At 39.1% G+C, this 25,411-nt stretch overlaps 1 protein-coding gene across 1 annotated transcript; it reads right to left on the bottom strand.

Annotated features, from left to right (window-relative positions):
• Nucleotides 1-986: 986 nt before the first annotated feature.
• mfsd2b (MFSD2 lysolipid transporter B, sphingolipid) lies at nucleotides 987-23,491 on the bottom strand. The gene is made up of 15 exons (XM_058056326.2): nucleotides 21,897-23,491; nucleotides 20,029-20,411; nucleotides 12,187-12,312; nucleotides 11,974-12,098; nucleotides 8,983-9,106; nucleotides 7,419-7,497; nucleotides 7,089-7,273; nucleotides 6,635-6,725; nucleotides 4,439-4,560; nucleotides 4,267-4,350; nucleotides 2,858-2,941; nucleotides 2,653-2,762; nucleotides 2,446-2,589; nucleotides 1,590-1,766; nucleotides 987-1,497 (listed from the first exon to the last, which is right to left on the bottom strand). The coding sequence occupies exons 2-15, from the start codon at nucleotides 20,392-20,394 to the stop codon at nucleotides 1,455-1,457; spliced, it is 1,860 nt and encodes a 619-aa protein (XP_057912309.2). The 5' UTR covers nucleotides 20,395-20,411; nucleotides 21,897-23,491; the 3' UTR covers nucleotides 987-1,454.
• Nucleotides 23,492-25,411: the final 1,920 nt, after the last annotated feature.

The raw sequence follows: 25,411 nt of genomic DNA, 5'->3' as shown, positions 1-25,411 counted from the left end.
GTCTTGGGGCGAGAGGCGGGGTACAACCTGGACTGGTGGCCAGCCAATCACAGGGCACATATAGACAAACAACCATTCACACCCACATTCATACCTATGGACAATTTGGAGTCGCTAATTAACCTAGCATGTTTAGCGTCATTCAAAAATCAATTCAATATGGCATTAAATATGTTGAGACATAATTCCTTAATAGTTGTACAATAAATGTACATAACCTGAGTCATCGAAATAGTCTAAATAGCCACGCAGCGTTCATTTGTATTACGTCCAGTGAGCTAACTGCTAATGCTAGCATTTGCTAACAAACATTACACGCAACATTCATTACACAAAAAATGAATGTTAAAAAAGAAAGAATATATTTAAAAGGTTTCTGCAATGGGCACATTTCCCAATTAATAGTTTAAGAGGCGGAAATGTAGAAAACACGCATTTTTATCGTGGCGTTCATAACATGAAGCAAAGCCCTCCAGCAGTTCCATTTTTTTCCGCCATAACTATCCGCTACAAGTGAACGGATAATTTTTGTTATAGATAAAGGCATCTTACCTCTGACTTAGTTTATCCACAATCGGAATAATAAAGATGAAAGTTGCATCTCTGTTTGTAGTTCGAGATGTCCGTTCACAACTGCCGCGAAGGAGAAAGAACGAATCAGAAGGGGAGCTTAATGTCAGCTGACTGAGTGACGTTTATGCCCGCTGGGGGAAAACAGACCTGGCTTTACAGACGATCTTTGACTACTGCAATAAATCCTCAAACAGCAATTTGAGGACGTTCACGTTATTTAATCATCCGTAATGAATATTTATTAGAAATGACACAAAGACAAGCTAATCACGATGAAGACATTTTTTTTATTGCAGGGACATCAGATTAAAAAACAGATTTTCATGAACATTGTCATCCTGACGCTCCATCACATTCCAATCTGATTGTCTCAACTTCGCTTGGTGTCCCTGACTGTCATTCTCATGTTTAAAAAAAAAACGCCACTGGATTGCATCAAATTTCCCTTTGGAGTCCAAATACGAAAAGTAAATACCACATCCTACCACCAGAGGGTGCAATACAGGCATGAATGCACTGTGCTTTTGAACTATTCAATAAAAAAACAGTATGCGTTTATTATTGCTGCTTTCCTTACACACCTACGGTATACCCTTCATCTCCATAAAGTAACACACCACACAATCTATTCTGTGTCACATTCATCTCCTTCCTCCTTTAACGGTGTCATCATGAATAAATAACAGTGTAGTTCAAGAAAAAAGAAATAAAATCCTGATATACATTAATTTGTATAAATATCTCGGTTACTCCTATATGACTTTACAACATGTGTGAGAATGAAAACAAACAAAATGTTTCATTAAAAATGTTCCCAGTGTAATATACACTAATGAGGCAAATTTCCCAGCATGCACTGCTGGAATGCATCAACTTTCACGTCACATCAAACCCAAATCGTCTCTGGAGCCGGTGCTTTGTTTTCTGTAGAAATAATTGTACTCAATAAAATGCTAATATTAGTCATATGAAATATAATATAATATAATAACAGTCACCGACTGGTAAGGACTCACCGCAACTCCTCCAGGTGGAGTTTGTTCCTCAGCCGCACCTTTTCTGTGATGGGGTACAGGAGCAGGATCATTAGGCCCGTGATGATGAAGGCCACAGGGGCGGCGCCAATGAGCAGTTTCAGGGTGTACACCACCGCCGGCGGCTGCTTGCAAGCTCCGGTGTCGTAACCTGCAAATCTATGCCAAAAATCTCATTTGAGCACAGGAGATATTTTATTATTTTTATTATTTTTATTATTTTTATTATTTTTATTATTTTTATTATTTTTATTATTTTATTATTTTATTATTTTATTATTTTATTATTTTATTATTTTATTATTTTATTATTTTATTATTTTATAGGATTTTTTTATTTTAAGAAAAATTGCCAGCTGAAAAATTAAACCTGCATTGTGAATTTCATATATCATTTTAAAAAATCAATTCAATATTTTTTTATTGCTATTAAAATAATTCAAATTAAAAAAAAAAAATTCTATACTGCTTATCCTCACTAGAGATTATAATAAAAAATGTTATTTTATAAATGTGTTACTTTTTTATTTTGTGAATTTCATATATCATTTTAAAAAATCAATTCAATATTTTTTTACTGCTATTAAAATAATTCAAATTTTTTTATTTAAAAAATTTGGACAATTTGGAGTGGCCAATTAACCTAGCATGTTTTTGGAACCGGAGAAAACCCACACATGCACGGGGAGAACATGCAAACTCCACACAGAGATGGCCGAAGGTGGAATCAAACTCTGTTCTTCTAGCTGTGGGCCCTGTGCGCTAACCACCTGGTCGCCGTGTGAGTAGGACTGGAGTCTCCAATGTACATGTCAATCAAGTTGTATTTATGACTTACTCCAGGCACAGCGTGGACACGCCCAGGGAGATGGCGGCTGCAAACTTAGTGTAGAACACATAGAAGGAGTAGAAGATGGCCTCGTGACCTTTGCAGTACGGGTTGGACAAACGGAAGTCGTCCACCACGTCCGGCAGCATGGACCTGAAGTCAAAAAGTGAAAATATGTATTTGTGTGTCACTTTGAAAGGTCTTGGAGTGACTGACCAGGGCAGCAGGAGCGAGGCGGCCACGCTGAGGCCCGATGAGACAGCCACAACGTACGCCACCACCACGTTGGGGATGAACACCAGCATCATAGTGAAGGGCATGATCCACTGCGGGCAAGACGAGGTGAAAGGTCAAATACAAACTGTTGAAATAGCATGCAACACCTCCAATCGGCCACGTTAGGGCGCCGCTAAGCACTCACTGTGATGCCACAAAAAGCTGCCGTCTTCTTGCCAAACCTCTGCAGGAACCTTTGCCATAACGGAATGCTGATCACTGCAGACACCTGATGGACAAGAAGTTTAATCATGGAATCGTGAAAAATGGATCCGTTCTGGTTCATGCTTCATATTTAACAGCAGTATTCCAGGACTGGCTTGGAAAACCATTCATTCATTTTCTACTGCTTATCCTCACGAGGGTCGTGGGGGGGGGTGCTGGAGCCTATCCCAGCTGTCTTCAGGCGAGAGGCGGGGTACACCCTGGACTGGTGGCCAGCCAATCACAGGGCACATATAGACAAACAACAATTACCCGGAGAGACACCACTAATTATCATTAGGTTGCACGGTGGTGGTGTGGTTAGCACGCAGACCTCACAGCTAGGAGACTCGGGTCCCATCCCACCCTCGGCCATCTCTGTGTGGAGTTTGCATGTTCTCCCCGTGCATGCGTGGGTTTTCTCCGGGTACTCCGGTTTCCTCCCACATTCCAAAAACATGCTAGGTTAATTAGCCACTCCAAATTGTCCATAGGTATGAATGTGAGTGTGAATGGTTGTTTGTCTATATGTGCCCTGTGATTGGCTGGCCACCAGTCCAGGGTGGACCCCGCCTCTCACACGAAGACAGCTGGGATAGGCTCCAGCATACTGCCACCGTAGTGAGGATAACTGGTAGTAAATGAATGAATGTAATACATAATAAATAAATGTCAATATTTTTATTTTAAAATAAAAAAGTAATACATTTATAAAATAACAACATTTTTTGTGAGGATAAGCGGTATAGAAATTTTAAAAAGTTTGAATTATTTTAATAGCAATAAAAAATATTGAATTGATTTTTTAAAATATATTTTAAATATATTTTTTTAATTTTTTAAAATGATATATGAAATTCACAATGAAGGTTTAATTTTTCAGCTGGCAATTTTTCCTAAAATAAAAATTCCTATAAATGTAAATATTTTTATTTAAAACACATTTATAAAATAACATTTTTTTTAATTATAATCCCTAGTGAGGATATACAGTATAGAAAATGGATGGATAACCTAGCATGCTAAACATGCTAGGTTAATTAGCCATTCCAAATTGTCCATAGGTATGAATGTGAGTGTGAATGGTTGTTTGTCTATATGTGCCCTATGATTGGCTGGCCACCAGTCCAGGGTGTACCCCGCCTCTCGCCCCAAGGCAGCTGGGATAGGCTCCAGCACCCCCGCAACTCAATTATCGTTATGGCTAACGTTCACGTTTGGCACCTTGAACACGTTTTCTGATTCATTTTTGATGTTTTTAGTTTTGAGTAGCAGAAGAAGCTAAATCTCCGCCAAGGAATGAGGAATTGAGTTCACAGTCACCACCAGGAAGAGAACGAGTCTGCTCACCAGGATGGTCAGCACAATGTTCTGGAAGTGTTCCCTCAGGTCGGCGGCGTAGGTGCAGAAGAGGACAAAGTTGTTCTGCACCAGCTGCAAGAAGACAACAAGCCACTCAGGACGTGGGACGGCGTGGACCTACTCTCGCATTGATCTGCTGATCTGGCACGGATCCACTTACCTGAATGGCCACCAGGATGAAGAGAAAGGCGGCGGTTAGGATCAGGTAGGGCCCGTGTCGCATCACCATGATGAAGCCCTGGTGGAACAGAATGGGCTTCTCTGTTCTTGGAGCATACGGATCTAAAAACACATCAGATTGCCATTTCAAGGATTTTTTCAAGGATCATTCTAATATCAGAGGTTACAAAGTCCAAGGTCTTGAATTAGGGGCTACCATTGACTAAATGTTCTGTCCCATTACTTCTGTCCATATCGAAATATGTCCAAAAAAAAAAAAGAGCAACAAGAAGCACATTGATGTGTCTTCCAAGGTGACGACATTTAGAAACGTGTCAACATTGGCCACCAAAATGTCCCGCAGGCTCACAGGCTGCTAAATATGTCCTCCCTCACCTCCGAATAAACAAAATGTCTTCTTGGCTGTGGAATAATCCAGTTTGCAGCTACCACGCCTTGGTTTAGGAAGTATAAGTACAGTAAGCAAGGAAGCTTTGCAGTAACCGCATGAGTGAACATTTGACTACATAAATATCCCCAAGTGCATACAGGGATCATGTTTTCATAGCCTAATAGATGGATGGATGGATGGATGGATGATGGGTGGATGGATGGATGATGGGTGGATGGATGATGGGTGGGTGGGTGGATGGATGGATGGGTGGATGATGGGTGGGTGGATGGGTGGATGATGGGTGGATGGATGGATGATGGGATGATGGGTGGGTGGATGGATGGACGGATGGATTATGGGTTGGATGGACGGATGGATGATGGGTGGGTGGATGGATGAATGATGGGTGGGTGGATGATGGGTGGGTGGATGGACGGATGGATGGATGATGGGTTGGATGGATGGATGATGGGTAAATGGATAGATGGATGATGGGTTGGATGGATGGATGATGGGTGGATGATGGGATGATGGGTGGGTGAATGATGGGTGGGTGGATGGACGGATGATGGGTTGGATGGATGGATGGACGATGGATGGGTGGATGGATGGACGATGGGTGGGTGGATGGATGGATGGACGATGGGTGGATGGATGGATGGATGGATGGACGATGGGTGGATGGATGGATGGATGGACGATGGGTGGATGGATGGATGGACGATGGGTGGATGGATGGACGGATGGATGGATGATGGTGGGTGGGTTGGTGGATGGATGGATGGATGGATGGACGGATGGATGGATGATGGGTGGGTGGATGAATGGATGGATAGATAGATACATATTTTATATATTAATAATTAATTAATTAATAATCATATAAATAATATTTATATTATTTATATGATATGATATGAATGCTATAGATATGCTATAGATATGAATGCTATAGATATGCTATAGATATGAATGCTATAGATATGATATAGATATGAATGCTATAGATATGCTATAGATATGAATGCTATAGATATGCTATAGATATGAATTCTATAGATATGATATAGATATGAATGCTATAGATATGCTATAGATATGAATTCTATAGATATGATATAGATATGAATGCTATAGATATGATATAGATATAAATGCTATAGATATGATATAGATATGAATGCTATAGATATGATATAGATATGAATGCTATAGATATGATATAGATATGAATGCTATAGATATGATATAGATATAAATGCTATAGATATGATAGATATGAATGCTATAGATATGATAGATATGAATGCTATAGATATGATATAGATATGAATGCTATAGATATGATATAGATATGAATGCTATAGATATGATATAGATATGAATGCTATAGATATGATATAGATATAAATGCTATAGATATGCTATAGATATGAATTCTATAGATATGATATAGATATGAATGCTATAGATATGATATAGATATGAATGCTATAGATATGATATAGATATGAATGCTATAGATATGATATAGATATAAATGCTATAGATATGATATAGATATGAATGCTATAGATATGATATAGCCATGAATGCTAATGATTGCTAGAGAGCTCCTGGATCCTGTGTAGTGTTCCAAGGAGATCTGGGAGGACTGGGAAGACTGGATTATCCTTCCTGACCAGCCTGGGACAAACTTTGAAGAAGGTGGACCACCACAGGTTACAGGTGGAGTCCAGCACCAGATTATCTTACAGAGGAAGTGGAGTAGAAGAGCAAGTGAAGGAGTGACCCAAGTCTTACCGTCCTTCTCTTTGACTCCCAGGAACATGATGATGGTGCACACCAGGAATATGCTCCCGATGACGCCAGCGGCAATCATGTAGACTTCCTTCTGCAAAGACACACATGAGACCTCATGTGGTTTTACTCTCTCTGAGCTATCAAGACTTCTGGAGTTTAAGTAGTCTTTCTCAAAGAGAAAGACTACTATTCCATGCACACTGGACTTGAAGTTCCTTCAGAGGTTCTTGGTGGGACATAAATAGACTAATGACTTCCAGGCCGGCAAAGGGGGACCCTCCAATGAGGGGATGTGAGGGAGGGACCCCTTTAGCGGTTAGTGGCTTCAGAGCATCGGGTTGGGATATCAAAGAGAATTTTTTTCCCTGCCTAATCCCGTCTGTTCTTCAAGGATCAACCACGATACAGTTTTGGGTGTCAGGAAATATATGGACCCAATTTGAGTGACACGTACCGCGTGAGACAGGTATTCCTCCGAGCGTACCAGCAGGCTCTTCACAACCTCGCCCCCGCTGCCGTTGCCCGGCTGAGCCTCCGACGCGTTGTGGGTGGGGCAGTGCTTGAGCGTGTGGGCGCTGGCCACAATCTGACCCTGGATGGCCGCGCCCACCAGCGTCCCCAGAACCTCCACTGTCATTCCTGGAAGCCCAAAGACAGTCATTCATTCATCACTCTGATAGGCAAAGACGGAAAACAGATCATTTTCATAGACGGACTTTGAAACCATGATATAGAATGATTGAGAAAGCTGATGTAAAACGTAAACAATATGAGAAGGAGTTACGGTAGGCAGTGGCTGAGTCTCGTTCTTGCTGGTCGGTGCTGAGGAACATGGTGAGAGCAGAGTAAGGCACGTGGAAGCACTGGGACAAGAGACACAACACATAGGAGACATTGTGTCACCATGACAACCTTCTCATCATCGCACACACAATCACCAAGGCTGAAATATGGTAATGGTAATGGTTTAATTTCATTTGAACATGCATCAGATTGCAATTGAATGCATCACATAATCAGTTCCCAGTTCCACATGTCCAAAAGGAGTAGGAAGAAGCAAAGCTTATTAAATCCTACCCCTCCATCTGGTACTTTTACAATCACTAACTGTTACATTTGTTCACTTCCTGCTTTCCTAATATAGCTTTTTAACTTTGTTTTGTTATATGAAAAAAAATTAATTAAAAATGTTTTTTTAATTTAAAAAAATTAAATGAAAAAAAATTATTTTTTTTTTCATTTATTTTTTTATTTTTACAATCACTAACTGTTACATTTGTTCACTTCCTGCTTTCCTAATATAGCTTTTTAACTTTATTTTGTTATATGAAAAAAATAATTAAAAATGTTTTTTAATTTAAAAAAATTAAATGAAAAAATTTAAAAAAATTAATATTTTTTTTTTCATTTTTTTCATTTAATTTTGTTATTTTACAATCACTAACTGTTACATTTGTTCACTTCCTGCTTTCCTAATATAGCTTTTTAACTTTATTTTGTTATATGAAAAAAAATAATTAAAAATGTTTTTTTAATTGAAAAAAATTAAATGAAAAAAATGAAAAAAAATTAATACAATTTTTTTTTCATTTAAAAATTAAATGAAAAAAATGAAAAAAATTAATACAATTTTTTTTCATTTTTTTCATTTAATTTTTTTATTTTTACAATCAGTAACTGTTACATTTGTTCACTTCCTGCTTTCCTAATATATATATTTTTTACTTTATTTTGTAATATTTAAAAAAATAATATTAAAAAATTTTTTTTTTCATTTTTTTATTTTGTATTATATATTATTATATGTATTACTTTCTAATATAGTTTAAGTTTTTATTTTTATTATTTTTCCTTGTTTTTTTATTTATTTTAATTTTTTATTTTTTTGTCTGCATAATAACCATGCTGCAACACAGGTAACGCCATTTTTTTCATTGCTCACTTTCTGGTAATGGTAATAGTTTTATTTCATTTGAACATGCATCAGATTACAATTGAATGCATCACATAATCAGTTCCCAGTTCCACATGTCCAAAAGGAGTAGGAAGAAGCAAAGCTTATTAAATCCTACCCCTCCATCTGGTACTTTTACAATCAGCAACATTTGTTCACTTCCTGCTTTCCTAACATAGTTTAAGCTTTTTTAATTTATTATTATTTATTTATTTATATTTTTTTAATCACGTAACCGAAGTAGGCGGTGATATGACCATACAAGGACATAATGGGTACCATAGTAACTATGCGCGGTATCGCGGGTCTTTCCTTCCTACAGCCATCAGACTCCATAACAAAAACTAATAATCCTGCAATAAACCTTATCTTAAGCGATGTAGCTTGTACTCACAGTGATGAGCGTCTGGTAGAGGCAGTAGAATCCCAGGTACCACACGAACCTCCCGGTGACGAAGGGAGGAACATACCAGAGGTAGAAGTAGGAGACCACCAGGAAGGGTGTGCAGCCCAGCATCCTGCAGAGTGACATCAAAACACGACTATAGTCACATTTATACTCTTTTTGTTTACAACATATTGCGCAACTGCAGGGTCTTGAGACACATGCTAACTCGCAAACTAGAGAGCTAGCGGCCTAAACGGTAGCCTTCAAGTTATTTCCTTTAAACTTACATAGCCAAATACTTACCACTTCCACACGGATAGGGAGGATAACTATTAACAGTTATTTAACCTTTAACATGAACATTAATCAAACGTAATAATTTTTTCTGGGTACATGATACCATACAGCATCCGTATCAAACTTGCGCGAGGCTGCACTAACATTAAACTTTCATATCAAGGCGGGGGCCACAAACTTAGTGTCCTGCGGGCCACATTTGGCCCGCGGGCCGCGTGTTTGAGACCACTGATTTAGATTGACCTAGCAAGACCCTATTTATGAAGGAAATACTGTATACTTGTTTATGAACCTTATTGCAACATTATTAGAGACATCTAGTCATGAAATAACAGCCCTATAGTCACCTTTATACTGTTATTACCCAATACAGTAGACATAAAAGAACATAAAGACATAAATACTACATATTTTGGATTGGGAAAGTTCTTTGTTGATGTTTTTTTTTTACTTCCTGTTTCCATTTAGTACTTCCTGCAGGGGCTATTGTGTCATTAATGTAACATTGCCAACACATAGTGATCAGAGTAGAATATGACACAATACACAAAAAGAGAATGACTTACTAAATGAGTATCCAGGTTACCTAGCATGCCTTGCGGTGTGCTGATAAGAAGTCATTATAAATAAGGAGGCGGAGGACGGAGAAGATGCTGAGTACTAAATTCACACAAATTCCACAAGCTGGGATGATGCAGGTTTCCAGCTTTTCTGAGGGAATTTAGGTGACAATGCCAAAAAAAAGAGGCAGGGGCGGCAACCTCTGACCCGCACCACAACGGGAGCACTAAAACAAAACAAAAAAAAGCAACGGGGGGGAAAGAGTGATTTCTGGTATGGTCCAGCCAGGTCACTGTGCTCTCCTGGTGATTGTTAGCGCTAACAAAAGCCGGGCCACAAAGCTGGTGCTGCAACTTTGCTGCTGGTCAATGGCAGCATTCGAATGTTCCTAAAGATGGGGCATGTGTGGGGGGGGCGGGGGGGGGGGGGGGTACCAAAGCACAAAAACAATCCTGATGACTTCCTGCTCTTCATCATGCTGCAGTGTCTCGATAAGAGAGCAGCAATTAGACGCAATTAGCAATTAGATTAGATGTGGAAAAGGACCACAGTCAAAGAATGCTGGGGGGGTTGTGGGGGGGGGCACTTGGATTATATTCTACACTCAATACATAATTAAATGCGTATGCGTTTAACCAGGCCCGTCCTCCAATGTGCAGCCTGTGCCTGAGCCAACAGCAAAAATCTGCAAAAAATTCCCATCCATAAAGCCTATATTAAGAGAAATATTAAATATTAAGAAAAAAAATGAGTAATCTAATGAGAAAAAATGGTTATTTCATGAGAGAATTATGGAGAATGTCACAGTGCGACTTGTAGGCGTTGCGGTGCGACTCCAGGATGCAGAGGGCAGGACCCAAATGTTTATTTGGAACAATTATTATGGCAGCAGGATAAAGCAACTGAGAACCTACACAGGGTGTGACAGGAGATTATTATTATTATTATTATTATTATTATTATTATTATAAGAAACAAACAAGGACAAAACAAAGAATTAGATTATTATAAAGATTGTAATAAAAGATTATTATTATTTATTTATTTATTTATTTTTATTATTATCAATATTTATTTATTTGTAATTATTATTATTTACTTATTTTTAATTATTATTGTTGTTGTTATTATTATTACTATTATTATTATTATTATTATTATTATAAGAAACAAACAAGGACAAAACAAAGAATTTGATTATTATAAAGATTATAATAAAAGATTATTATTATATTATTTATGTATTTATTTTTGATTATTATCAATATTTATTTATTTGTAATTATTATTATTTACTTATTTTTAATTATTATTATTGTTGTTGTTATTATTATTACTATTATTATTATTATTATTATTATAAGAAACAAACAAGGACAAAACAAAGAATTAGATTATTATAAAGATATAATAAAAGATTATTATTATATTATGATTTATTTATTGTTATTTATTTATTTATTTATTATTATTATTTATTTATTTATTTTTAATTATTATTATTATTTATTTATTTTTAATTATTATTATTATTATTATTGTTATTGTTATTGTTATAAGAAACAAACAAGGACAAAACAAAGAATTAGATTATTATAAAGATTATAATAAAAGATTATTATTATATTATTATTTATTTATTGTTATTTATTTATTTATGTATTATTATTTATTTATTTATTTATTTATTTATATTATATTATTATTATTTATTTTTAATTATTATTATTATTGTTATTATTATTGTTATTGTTATAAGAAACAAACAAGGACAAAACAAAGAATTAGATTATTATAAAGATTATAACAAAAGATTATTATTATATTATGATTTATTTATTTGTTTTTATTTATTTATTATTATTATTATTATTATTATTAGAAACAAACAAGGACAAAACAAAGAAGGACATTGTCAAATTTGATTGGAAAATTAGACTGGGATAAAATATTATATATTTAAAAAAATATTATAATATTCATTCATTCATTCATTTTCTACTGCTTATCCTCATGAGGGTGGCGGGGGTGCTGGAGCCTATCCCAGCTGTCTTGGAATCATGAAACGAAAACAACCTTTTGTTCTGTCACTTTAAGTGCTAATATTTTCTCTTGGCGTAGGTAATAAAGGATGCTTACCAAGGCATGAGTCTGCCGATCTTGGTCCACTTGGTCTTAATAATGAAGAAGCCCACCACAGGGTCCGTCAAGGCGCCCCAGGCCCGCCCGATGAACAGCACCATGGACGCTTGGAAGGCGTTGATCTGTGGCATATTCCATGTTTTTTTTTTTTAAATTCCTTTCTGGCCAGACAGGACAACATGGCCCCCAGCTGGGATATAATATGTTTACCTGGGCCACATCCAGCAGGTAGATCTGCAGGAAGAAGGCTGTGGCGCTGGCGGCCACTTCTTTGGGAGCGCCTCCGATGGCAAAGCACAGCTTACTGCACACGGACAGCTTCTGACTGAGGTCTGTCTGCAAGAAAGAACCGGAGGGGCAGTAGAGGCGGGAGAAGAGACATCACAATGTTGGAATTTGTCACCGGAATTTCATAATTTCATACAAATCAAACATATCATATTTTGGGTTGACAACAACAGGAAAGCAGCGACGTGATGATATGTAGTACTCTACACAGGTCACTAGGTGTCAGTAATGTTACATTGATGAAACAATAACCATCACAGGAAGTAGTGGAAGTAGCATCATTGCACTATTGTTGCTATACCGAGTGGCCACGTTGGGGAATATGAGCGTTTAGGTGACTATAGGGGTGCTATCGCATGTGTAGAGGGCTCTAACGCTGTTAAAAAAGTATGTTTAGAAGGAAATTGACTGGAACCAATTAATGAGATCTGATTTGATTTATTTTTACATTTAAAAAAAAACAGTTAAATATGTTTTAATTTAATTTACTTGAATTTTTATGAATATATTTGAAATGACGTTGTGCCTTTTGTTGTAATTTTCACATTTTTACTGTTTTTGTTGTATTGTATCTCTCCAATGTGCTGGGGGGCCAATAAGAAAGGAGCCCTCGGGGCACCAATGGCCCGTTAGGATGACCTTTGGACATCCTTTTACACCCCCCCCCCCCCCCGCCTTTTTATAGCTCTTCGTCAGAATGAGTGACCACATCTTATGTCCGCTATTCAGCTAGTTAGCTTCCCCACGTTGGGTAATGGTAATGGTTTTATTTCATTTGAACATTACATCAGATTACAATTGAATGCATCACATAATCAGTTCCCAGTTCCACATGTCCAAAAGGAGTAGGAAGAAGCAAAGCTTATTAAATCCTACCCCTCCATCTGGTACTTTTACAATCACTAACTGTTACATTTGTTCACTTCCTGCTTTCCTAATATAGTTTTTTTTAACTTTATTTTGTTATATTTAAAAAAAATTAATTAAAAAAAATTTGTTTTCATTTTTTTCATTTAATTTTTTTTATTTTTATTTTTTGTCACATACTAAAGTACAAGGTGATATGACCAAAGACAAAGACATAATTACATTTGTTCCCTTCCTGCTTTCCTAATATAGTTGAAGTTTTTATTTTGTATTATATATTATTATATATAATATATTTATATATTACACATTATTATATATATATATATATATATATATATATATATATTACTTTGTATTATAGTTTAAGTTTTTATTTTTATTATTTTTTTTTATTTTTATTTATTTTAATTTAATGTAATTTTTGATTTTTTTTAATTTTTTGTCACGTACTGAAGTACGAGGCAATATGACCATAAACTTTATTTTGTAAATTTTAATTTTTTAAATTATTTTATTTTTATTTTATTTTATTTTTATTTTTGTCACGTACCGAAGTATGAGGTGATATGAGTATCCAATGCCATAATGGGTACCACAGTAAGTGTCAATATAGTGATATATATAGCACATCATGACTGGTTCAAGACTCTTCATCCTTGTATTTAGCAAACATCAACTGCTTGTATTGTTTCTTGAATTGACTCATAAAGAATAGGAACTAAAGAATAACTTTGAAAACCAAAAAAAGTCTCATCAGTTTGTTTGAGACTGCATTTGCAGTATTTCAGTGTCCTGTTGTTAATCTAAAGACATAAATCATATCTAAATCTACCTCTTGCATACTTAAACATCATGAAAAAAATACTTGCATTGAACTTTATTCTGACAATTCTCCAGAAATGGTGAGAATCTGTAATTATAAGCTGTTGATGACCAAAATAGATCCAACCTCTAATTGCTGCTCTTCCAAAAAAAAGGAGGTGTTTCCTGCATTCATTAGTCATGGTGTCATCACATTGGCTTGAAGATGTTGACTTATTGATAAAATGTACTAATATGGTGGACAAAGGAAGTAGCAAAATATTCATTGTATGACACTTTTTTGGTATTTTTGTATGAAAAATGCTGCAAAAAGACCAAACCAAGGAATCTTGCCCCATATTAGAAATATAACATATAGATAGAAAATACTGTATTTAATTATAATAGTCTAGTAAACATATGGAGTGTTTACTCTTCCTGGTCTGTTCCTCTCAAATAGAAATAAACAAACACAGCAAAAATCAATAGACCCTTTAGGAACAAGCATCTTATTTATGCCGCATCATCATTTTTGCCAGTTGAGCCAAAGCGTCTATTTAAGTGTGGAGGTTTTTCCACCCGCAGGAAAAACCTCCCAAAAAAACACACCCGACCACCAAACATCTACTGAGTCTTCTCCGAAACCCATCCCCAAAATAAGACCACTACACTGCTTAGTTGTTACTCTCACTTTTATAAGAGTACATCCTTTAACATGCTCAAGGATATACGACTTTTATTCTTTATGATGGTCGTGACAACCAAACGTTTAAGATCAAAAGTGATGTCCATTTTCACTTCCATAGCCATGGCTTTCCTTTTCCTTGGTGCACTTTCACCAAAAGACTAACAAAACTAGCTAGCTAGCTAGCTAACACACAAACTAACAACATGGTTTTTCATATTTGTACAAAAAATTTGGCATCTCCCCAAGTACAGTTGTCACATCATCTGCTAGGAATGGAATATTTTTCACTCTGTTTCGACCACAGAGATGTAACACACTCACAAAACCCCGTTCCTCTTCAGAGATCCAATGGACTTTGCTGAACCTTTGTTGCTATTACTTGTACCCTGAATTCAATTGTAAACTGTCCTTGAGACTTCTAGATTCATTTCATTAATACTTTGGTTGCATTATTTCAATGCCATGAGAGCTATTTTCATAAGCATATTCCATTCCAAGGACTGCACGGCGGTCGTGTGGTTAGCGCGCAGACCTCACAGCTCGGAGACCCGAGTTCAATTCCACCCTCGGCCATCTCTGTGTGGAGTTTGTATGTTCTCCCCGTGCATGCGTGGGTTTTCCCCGGGCACTCCGGTTTCCTCCCACATTCCAAAAAGTTTAATTGTCTAGGTCAGGGGTCTCAAACATGCGGCCCGCAGGACAGTAGTTTGAAGCCCCCGCCGTGCGGCCCGCGCAAGTTTGATACGGATGCTGTATGGTATCATGTACCCAGAAAAAATTATTACGTTTGATTAATGTTCATGTTAAAGGTTAAATAACTGTTAATAGTTATCCTCCCTATCCGTGTGGAAGTGGTAAGTTTTTGGCTATTTAAGTTGAAAGGAAATAACTTGAAGGCTACCGTTTAGGTCGCTAGCTCTCTAGTTTGCATGAGTTAGCATGTGTCTCAAGACCCTGCAGTTGCGCAATATGTTGTAAATAAAAAGAGTATAAATGTGACTATAGTCGTGTTTTGTCATGTCTACAGGGCTCTAATAATGCTTTGTTCATTTTAATATGAAAAAAATAATTTGTCTACTCACCAACTATATGTGGTTTCTTAAGTTTTTATTATTTGCCCTTTTATTATTATTATTATTATATTTATTTATTACTGATTGATTTTCTTTATTCTTGATTTGTTTATTTATTTTTTATTGATCTTATTTTGTGTAGAAAAATAAAAATGAAGATATTTGAGAACAGTGGAATGTTTTATCAGAGCTTTTATAGTAGAAAATCGGAACCAAAGCACATAAAAAGTTTGTATATTTTTCTGTTTTTAATAAATGTGGTTTTTTTTTGTTTTGGAAAACCTCAATGACGACCTATAAAATGTGCAACTTTATGTTGGCACATGTGAATAAGGGAGTTCTCGGTGGAGCCAAAGTGTGCGTATAAAAGACAAATAAACACCAAAGCGACCGCATCTCGGAGTGAAAAAGGCTATCATTACCCGGCCCCCTCAAAGCATCAAGGGCCTGGGAGAGCGACAATTACCAGGAGGGGCCGCCGTGTAATTATTCAATCTGGAGACAAGCGGCCAGAAGGTTATAAGTGAAGGCTAAGACTTCTAAACTCCTGCAGCAATTAGGGCTAATTGAAGAGGAAATCAAAGTCTTTGGTGTCGTTAGATTGCTTGCTCACTGCACCCATGATGTGCAAAATGGATGCCATATCAACGGAAGTTTCTGGGAATAAAATATCATTTCAAAATATCTCGAGTCCAATCTGTGAGAATTATTGGACTTCTCAGACATGAGGATGAAAAGTGCTGACGACTTGCGTTTGCGCTAAAAGTGCAGCCATTAGCTAAGCTGCTACCTCCCCCAACGTCGATCAGACTGACGGATTTGCACTTTCTGGCCACATCAGGGTTAAACCTCTTGGTGTCACTCCAGATTATGGACTGCGTGCGTGGCAGCAGAGGTTGCTGATGATTTGGTGGAGGATCGCCAAACGTTGTTATGTGAAATGTATGGATTAGAGCATTTTCACAATATTGCTTTTGCATCAGCATATTCACATATTTTAGACTCATGTAAGATGTTCCATTCTTGCATGTTTTAGGTTCATGTAAGATGTTCCATTCCTGCATGTTTTAGACTCATGTAACATGTTCCAGTCCTGCATTTTTTAGACTCATTTAAGATGTTCCATTCCTGCATGTTTTAGACTCATGTAAGATGTTCCATTCCTGCATGTTTTAGACTCATGTAAGATGTTCCATTCCTGCATGTTTTAGACTCATGTAAGATGTTCCATTCCTGCATGTTTTAGGTTCATGTATGATGTTCCATTCCTGCATGTTTTAAGTTCATGTAACATGTTCCATTCGTGCATGTTTTAGACTCATGTAAGATGTTCCATTCCTGCATGTTTTAGACTCATGTAAGATGTTCCATTCCTGCATGTTGTAGGTTCATGTAAGATGTTCCATTCCTGCATGTTTTAGGTTCATGTAACATGTTCCATTCCTGCATGTTTTAGACTCATTTGAGATGTTCCATTCCTGCATGTTTTAAATTCATGAAAGATGTTCCATTCCCTGCATGTTTTAGACTTATGTAAGATGTTCCATTCCTGCATGTTTTAGACTCATGAAGATGTTCCATTCCCTGCATGTTTTAGACTTATGTAAGATGTTCCATTCCTGCATGTTTTAGACTCATGTAAGATGTTCCATTCCCTGCATGTTTTAGACTTATGTAAGATGTTCCATTCCTGCATGTTTTAGACTCATGAAGATGTTCCATTCCTGCATGTTTTAGACTCATGAAGATGTTCCATTCTTGCATGTTTTAGGTTCATGTAACATGTTCCATTCTTGCATGTTTTAGACTCATGTAAGATGTTCCATTCCCTGCACGTTTTAGACTCATGTAAGATGTTCCATTCCCTGCACGTTTTAGACTTATGTAAGATGTTCCATTCCTGCATGTTTTAGACTCATGAAGATGTTCCATTCCCTGCATGTTTTAGACTTATGTAAGATGTTCCATTCCTGCATGTTTTAGACTCATGTAAGATGTTCCATTCCTGCATGTTTTAGACTCATGTAAGATGTTCCATTCCCTGCATGTTTTAGACTTATGTAAGATGTTCCATTCCTGCATGTTTTAGACTCATGAAGATGTTCCATTCCCTGCATGTTTTAGACTTATGTAAGATGTTCCATTCCTGCATGTTTAGACTCATGTAAGATGTTCCATTCCCTGCATGTTTTAGACTTATGTAAGATGTTCCATTCCTGCATGTTTTAGACTCATGAAGATGTTCCACTCCTGCATGTTTTAGACTCATGTAAGATGTTCCATTCCTGCATGTTTTAGGTTCATGTATGATGTTCCATTCGTGCATGTTTTAAGTTCATGTAACATGTTCCATTCGTGCATGTTTTAGACTCATGTAAGATGTTCCATTCCTGCATGTTTTAGACTCATGTAAGATGTTCCATTCCTGCATGTTGTAGGTTCATGTAAGATGTTCCATTCCTGCATGTTTTAGGTTCATGTAACATGTTCCATTCCTGCATGTTTTAGACTCATTTGAGATGTTCCATTCCTGCATGTTTTAAATTCATGAAAGATGTTCCATTCCCTGCATGTTTTAGACTTATGTAAGATGTTCCATTCCTGCATGTTTTAGACTCATGAAGATGTTCCATTCCCTGCATGTTTTAGACTTATGTAAGATGTTCCATTCCTGCATGTTTTAGACTCATGTAAGATGTTCCATTCCCTGCATGTTTTAGACTTATGTAAGATGTTCCATTCCTGCATGTTTTAGACTCATGAAGATGTTCCATTCTTGCATGTTTTAGGTTCATGTAACATGTTCCATTCTTGCATGTTTTAGACTCATGTAAGATGTTCCATTCCCTGCATGTTTTAGACTTATGTAAGATGTTCCATTCCTGCATGTTTTAGACTCATGAAGATGTTCCATTCCCTGCATGTTTTAGACTTATGTAAGATGTTCCATTCCTGCATGTTTTAGACTCATGTAAGATGTTCCATTCCTGCATGTTTTAGACTCATGTAAGATGTTCCATTCCCTGCATGTTTTAGACTTATGTAAGATGTTCCATTCCTGCATGTTTTAGACTCATGAAGATGTTCCATTCCCTGCATGTTTTAGACTTATGTAAGATGTTCCATTCCTGCATGTTTTAGACTCATGTAAGATGTTCCATTCCCTGCATGTTTTAGACTTATGTAAGATGTTCCATTCCTGCATGTTTTAGACTCATGAAGATGTTCCATTCCTGCATGTTTTAGGTTCATGTAACATGTTCCATTCCTGCATGTTTTAGACTCACTTGAGATGTTCCATTCCGAGCTGCCTTTGGCATCGACAGCGTATGCAACTTGGACATGTGACAGGAAGTGAAAAGGTGAGCCATTGTGCAGGCGTGCCAGCCACTGCTCAGTGCGTCTGTGGGGATTTTTGTACATTTTTGAGGTCAGAGCTCACCGACTTCAGCGCCATTCTTCCACACCAAACTCCTCCGAGCCTCATGCTTTAATGACTTCCCCGAGGTCATTAAAAGACGAGTTCCGAGGGCGTCTTTCTTTTTGTGTGTGTCTGAAAACAGGTTGGGTGCTCATGTTTGACGTTAATGACATGACAACACCTGTCTGAAGGCACGCCAACACAACGTTACACAAGCAGAACGCTCCTTCTGATACACACAAAGTACTCACATCGCCATTTTTTTTTACATTCAATTCTAATTCAATCATTAAAAAAAATTCATTTTTGTTTATGATTTCAAACATTTGCTAATGCACGTAAAATGGGTATCTGTCGTGTTTTTGTACTCTTGGCCTCAGTCATCATGTATTGTATGTATCTTCCAGGGGCGACTTTGCATTAGGGGCAGGCATGTTTGTGCCCCACCACATTCGGCGGATGACACTGTTGAGTCTGTTTATTCAGCATGGAAACAAAAAGTAAAAAATTATATTTTTGTTTCACACTAATATCCAATGCAGCCTTCGCTATGTACGTGGCTGCGTCTACCACCTCGCCGACAATGTCAACTGTCGTGTTTTTGCGGCACTTCCATGAATTAAAAAATGGTTCATTCCAATTTCTCTTGCTAGTTCTATTCCGTGACTTACGTACATACGTGCATGAGAAAATGCCATTCATGAAGGGGCTTATTCTCATGTGCACCAATGCAATGAAAGCACATACAGAAACTAAAACAACACAACTGCTCAAATTCCTGTTCCTTGTTGCTAGGCAGATTTCAAAGGGCACAGGTAAAACTGCCCCATGAGATGAGGAACAGCATTGTTTTAAGGACGCTGTGACATATCAAATACACACTCCGCTTTGCCGCGTCAAGGTGGTCCTACCTGAGGGGCCTTGGTGTTGGTGAACAGCGGGTCCAAGGGTTTGATGACCCCATTCTCCCTCTGGGCCATTGCTGACAGGCTGTGCGTGAGGCGGCAGGTGTACTTCAGCGACTGTGTGTTGAAGTGTGTGTGACTGTGACTCCGGGTGTGCGCCAACAGGCGAGGAACTTGCCCCCGGCCGCCGCCTCCTCCTCCTCCTCCTCCTCCTCCTTCTCCGAAGCCACCGCCGTGCACCGGGGGCGGGAACCGGACGTGGCTATGACTGCGGGCGTGCACCAGAGCATGGGTGGGTCCAGACGCAGGTAGATCTTCCTCCTCCTCCTCCTCCTCCTCCTCTCTGGCAACTTTTCTCTTTTCTGCCGCCATTCACATGCCGCTCTGCTCTGGAATATGGGAGGCCAGCAAAGGGACACACATTGTCACACACACATTGTCACACACACACACAAAATAGACATAGACTCAATAACAAGTATGCACAACATGCCGGCTCAGGAATGCTGACACATGTATGTCACACACTTCCATGACTCAAGCACACACACACACACACAGGACACTTCATTAGGTACACTAACAAACAAAATATGAAAAATATCAATATGGCAATGTCTCATATTGCTTGCAGTATAGAATTGATGCAAGGAACCAGGAACATGTTTCACCACTTCCTGCTTTTCAGGTATTACCAGTGCATGCCATATTATATTACATCATAACTCTATACAAATATAATTTAAAAACATATTATAATGTAGACAGTATTTTTATGATATTGTAGGATTTTTTTTTTTCAGTGCAAATTTAATTGACTTTTTTTAATTAACACGTCTGCCCTGACGATATCGCAATGTATCGCAGGTGATTTATGTAATAGCCGTATTGCCGTGCTCTCATTATTGTGAGTTATTCTGCGGTTGTCAACATCCGCACGATATACAACTTGGCCACATCATTAAGTACACTGGCTAATTAGATCTCATCCAGGTCATCAGTGTGCTTCCAGGGGTGGTATCAGTGTGCTTCCAGGGGTGGTATCAGTGTGCTTCTAGGCATGGTATCAGTATGCTTCCAGGCGTGGTATCAGTGTGCTTCTAGGCATGGTATTAGTGTGCTTCTAGGCATGGTATCAGTGTGCTTCCAGGGGTGGTATCAGTGTGCTTCCAGGGGTGGTATCAGTGTGCTTCCAGGGGTGGTATCAGTGTGCTTCTAGGCTGTATGGCCACCATTATCATTATCATTATCATTATCATTATCCCAACATACACACCCCGATATAGACAACATGGCCACTTTATTAGGTACACTAGCCAATGAGATGTAGACATTCAGACTTTTATGATATCATGATAAATACAAATATAAATATAAATATAAATGAATTAATATTAATATTAAATAAATAAATAAAAATATAAATACATAAAAATATAAATATAAATATAAATATAAATATAAATATAAATATAAATATAAATATAAATAAATGAATTAATGGATAAATATATAAATATAAATCAAATTATAAATATATAAATATAAATAAATATGTGTGTGTGCTATTCCTGACATTTTGCCGCATCAAAAGGTCAAAATATTAGGAACAGAGTGTGATGCAAAGTACAAGGCAATCATCAACATGACTTACTTACTAATAGACCAAAATATTAGGAACAGACGTGTGGACGTTGCGTGTTGCGTTGGCAGGTGTACCTAATGAAGTGACCCGTGCTGAGTGCATAATGCAAGGGATGTATGAGGAGGAGGAGGAGGAGGAGGAGGAGGAGGAGCGTGGTACATACTACATCAGACATCCGCACGCGTGCACAAAAAAAAGGTAAAAAGACGCAGAAAAGATGCGATCTTACCCCGTGTTGCCGGGAGAAGAGGGTGACTTGCTTGGTCGGAGTCCGGGTCGCAGTCTGTCAGCAGCAGCAGCCGGGCGGGATGAGGAGGAGACTGCGGAGACGGGGGAGAGGGGGGGGGGGGGGATCTTTTCACTTGCGCCCCCATGCGGCCGTGAGGGTGTACTGCCAGTATATTGTAGAGAACGAAAACAAATACTGAATCAAAAGTTCCTCTTCAGTCCTGCTGGTTTGTATGAAATCCCAGTCTACATCTTCAATGTCACGTTATGGGCATGCCTATGCTTCATATGTTTACAGTCGATTATCCATCCACGTTCTATGACGCTTCTCCTCACACGGAGAGAACATGCAAACTCCACACAGAGATTCCAACCCAGGTATTCCCATCTCCTGATTGCGTGGCCAAGATGCTAACCACTCGCGCACCGTACAGTCGAAAAGTCTTTGCAAAGAACAGCTCTCGAATAAGATAATTTATGGCGGTAACCACAAGCTAACCTTGTGGTTGGTGACCTTGCACGCCCATGTGACCTTGCTCCATGATTACTGGCCAAGCATCATCCTGCGATGGCGTTCATGCGGTCATGACGTGACTAGCACGCCCCAAAATCCAAACACAGAAGTAAAAATGTAAAAATGTCCGAGCTATAGTGACACCACCCTGGGCGTGCTTGGAATTCCAGTGTTGATGCTTCCTTTTTCCGACCTCCCTGCTGAGGGGTGTAATTAAGCCACAGGTGGAATTCTAACAATGAAGTCGGGCATGTCACTCAGACTGTGGGCTTCCTGAAAAGGTGTGTGTACCTGTGAGAAAAAAACACATCATCAAATCAGCAAAGAAAACCAAGGATGCTCTGACCTGGGTGAAGAACCTTTCTTCACGGTGATATTTGAAGGACACGGAAGGGATTGTAACCGTTGGCGCTCTCGTAAATGAGCTCTATTGACACAGGAAACATTGTCTCCTTGTTAGCCATGATGGACTTGAGTCTTTCTGACGGAAAGAAGCCAGTTCATTTGAAGGAATATTCCATACAAAGTAGAGTGGGGTCAAGGTTAAGTTGATAAATAGTCCTTTTCGTTTCTGAGTTGTGTGTTTGTGCAAATTCACTCATTCATTTTAATTCATTCATGAGGGTCGTGGAGCCTATCCCAGCTGTCTTCAGGTGAGAAGACTGGTCGCCAGCCAATCACAGGGCACATATAGACAAACAACCATTCACACTCACATTCATACCTATGGACAATTTGGAGTGGCTAATTAACCTAGCATGTTTTTGGAATGTGGGAGGAAAACCCACGCATGCACGGGGAGAACATGCAAACTCCACACAGAGATGGCCCAGAGTGGGATTGAACTTGGGTCTCCTAGCTATGAGGTCTGCATGCTAACCACTCAACCGCCGTGCAGACCTATTTGTGTAAATTCATTCATTCATTTTCTACCGCTTATCCTCACAGGGGTCGTGGGGGTGCTGGAGCCTATCCCAGCTGTCTTGGGGCAAGAGGCAGGGTACACCCTGGACTGGTGGCCAGCCAATCACAGGGCACATATAGACAAACAACCATTCACACTCACATTTGGAGTGGCTAATTAACCTAGCATGTTTTTGGAATGTGGGAGGAAACCGGAGTACCCGGAGAAAACCCACGCATGCACGGGGAGAACATGCAAACTCCACACAGAGATGGCCGAGGGTGGAATTGAACCCTGATCTCCTAGCTGTGGGGTCTGCGCGCTAACCACTAGACCACCGTGTCGCCCATCATTTTGGAATATAAGACAACAAAATATCAGGAGAACATCAGGAGAAGATGTTTCCATGCGAATGAAGGTCTGAAACCATGAAAATACTTTAGTGATTCCACCAGAAGGTTTTCCATGACGGCAACCTGAAGATTGGAGCCATGATGGATGAATGAAAACATTTATAGGCCTTAACGACTGTCGTTGTGTACAAGAGTGAAACTGTCTTGTCTGGGATTGACGCCATCTTGAGAGGATAAATACTTCAGACTTTAGACTAGAGCTGTCCTATCTAGTCATCATGAACCGATGAAGCCTACTCAGATCAGAGGCAACCCCCCCCCTGCCCCCTCAGTGCTGCGGTTGTTACACTAGAACATTTTGACTCTTTCTTGCCAGCCAGGCAGGCGACCCTTTCATCCAAAACCACATCAGTGAGGATGAAGAAGGGGGGTGGGGCAGATGGGGGGGGCGTATGTGCTGCATCGGCATGAGTATGTTTCCCATAATGCGTGAAGAAGAATGTTCAAAATGAATGGTTCACTTTGAAAGGAAATGTGGGAGTTGAAGGCAGAGTAATTCCCCGCATGCTTCACCTTATTAAATATGTAGCACAAAGGAAATGTGCTCGCTCTCTTCCTCTTTGGCGAGACCCCCCACCCCCACCACACCCCCCACCCCCCGCCCAACACAAAACCCCGAGTGATGCCCACAGCTTCACAAATTCAGGTCCAAAACATTTTGAGCAAGATGCAGCATGGAAGATGGGGAATTAGGATATGTTGGAGATGCTGCTGCTGCCCCTGACCATCCTAGTACATGCTAACGCTAATCCTCCGCTGGTCTTCCGGTGTACGTCCCTATGGCCGCTTGAAATATTCAATATAGATAATGGGGCTTGAATTTTTCCCAGAGGACGATGTCAACGCAGGGAGACGGGACAGAGGAGGAAATGTCCGTGAAAGATCCATCCATCCATCCATCCTCTCACACGTGAGACGGCACATAAGCAAGATTCGACCTTCAAAAAACAGGAAGAAAGCAGAGAACTTTCTTTAACCCCCACCCCCTTTATTTCGCCCCCCCCATCCTCACCGTCTTGCCCCTTCAACCCACAGCACACAACCTTCATGATCATCCACTTCCTCCTTGGGAATGATGTCTGGCACCACCGATACCACACCTGGGGAACACACTGATACCACGCCTGGAAGAATACTGACACCATGCATGGAAGCATACCGATACCATGCATGGAAGCACACTGATACCATGCCTAGAAGCACACTGATACCACCCCTGGAAGCACACTGATACCATGCCTAGAAGCACACTGATACCATGCCTTGAATCACACTGATACCACGCCTGGAAGCACACTGATGCCACGCCTGGAAGCACACTGATGCCACGCCTGGAAGCACACTGATACCACACCTGGAAGCATACTGATACCACGCCTGGAAGCATACTGATACTGCACATAGAAGCACACTGATACCACGCCTGGAAGCACACTGATACCAAACCTGGGAAACACACTGATACCACGCCTGGAAGCACACTGATACCACACCTGGAAGCACACTGATACCACACCTGGAAGTATACTGATACCGCACCTAGAAGCACACTGATACCACGCCTGGAAGCACACCGATACCGCACCTGGAAGCACACCGATACCGCACCTGGAAGCACACTGATACCACGCCTGGAAGCACACTGATACCGCGCCTGGAAGCATACTGATACCACATCTGGAAGC

This window comes from Doryrhamphus excisus, linkage group LG19 (assembly GCF_037039965.1).
Source record: "Doryrhamphus excisus strain RoL-2023G ecotype Guam linkage group LG19, RoL_Dexc_Guam_v1.1, whole genome shotgun sequence".
Classification (NCBI taxonomy): domain Eukaryota; kingdom Metazoa; phylum Chordata; class Actinopteri; order Syngnathiformes; family Syngnathidae; genus Doryrhamphus; species Doryrhamphus excisus.
This window is presented reverse-complemented; position numbering and strand designations above follow the sequence as displayed.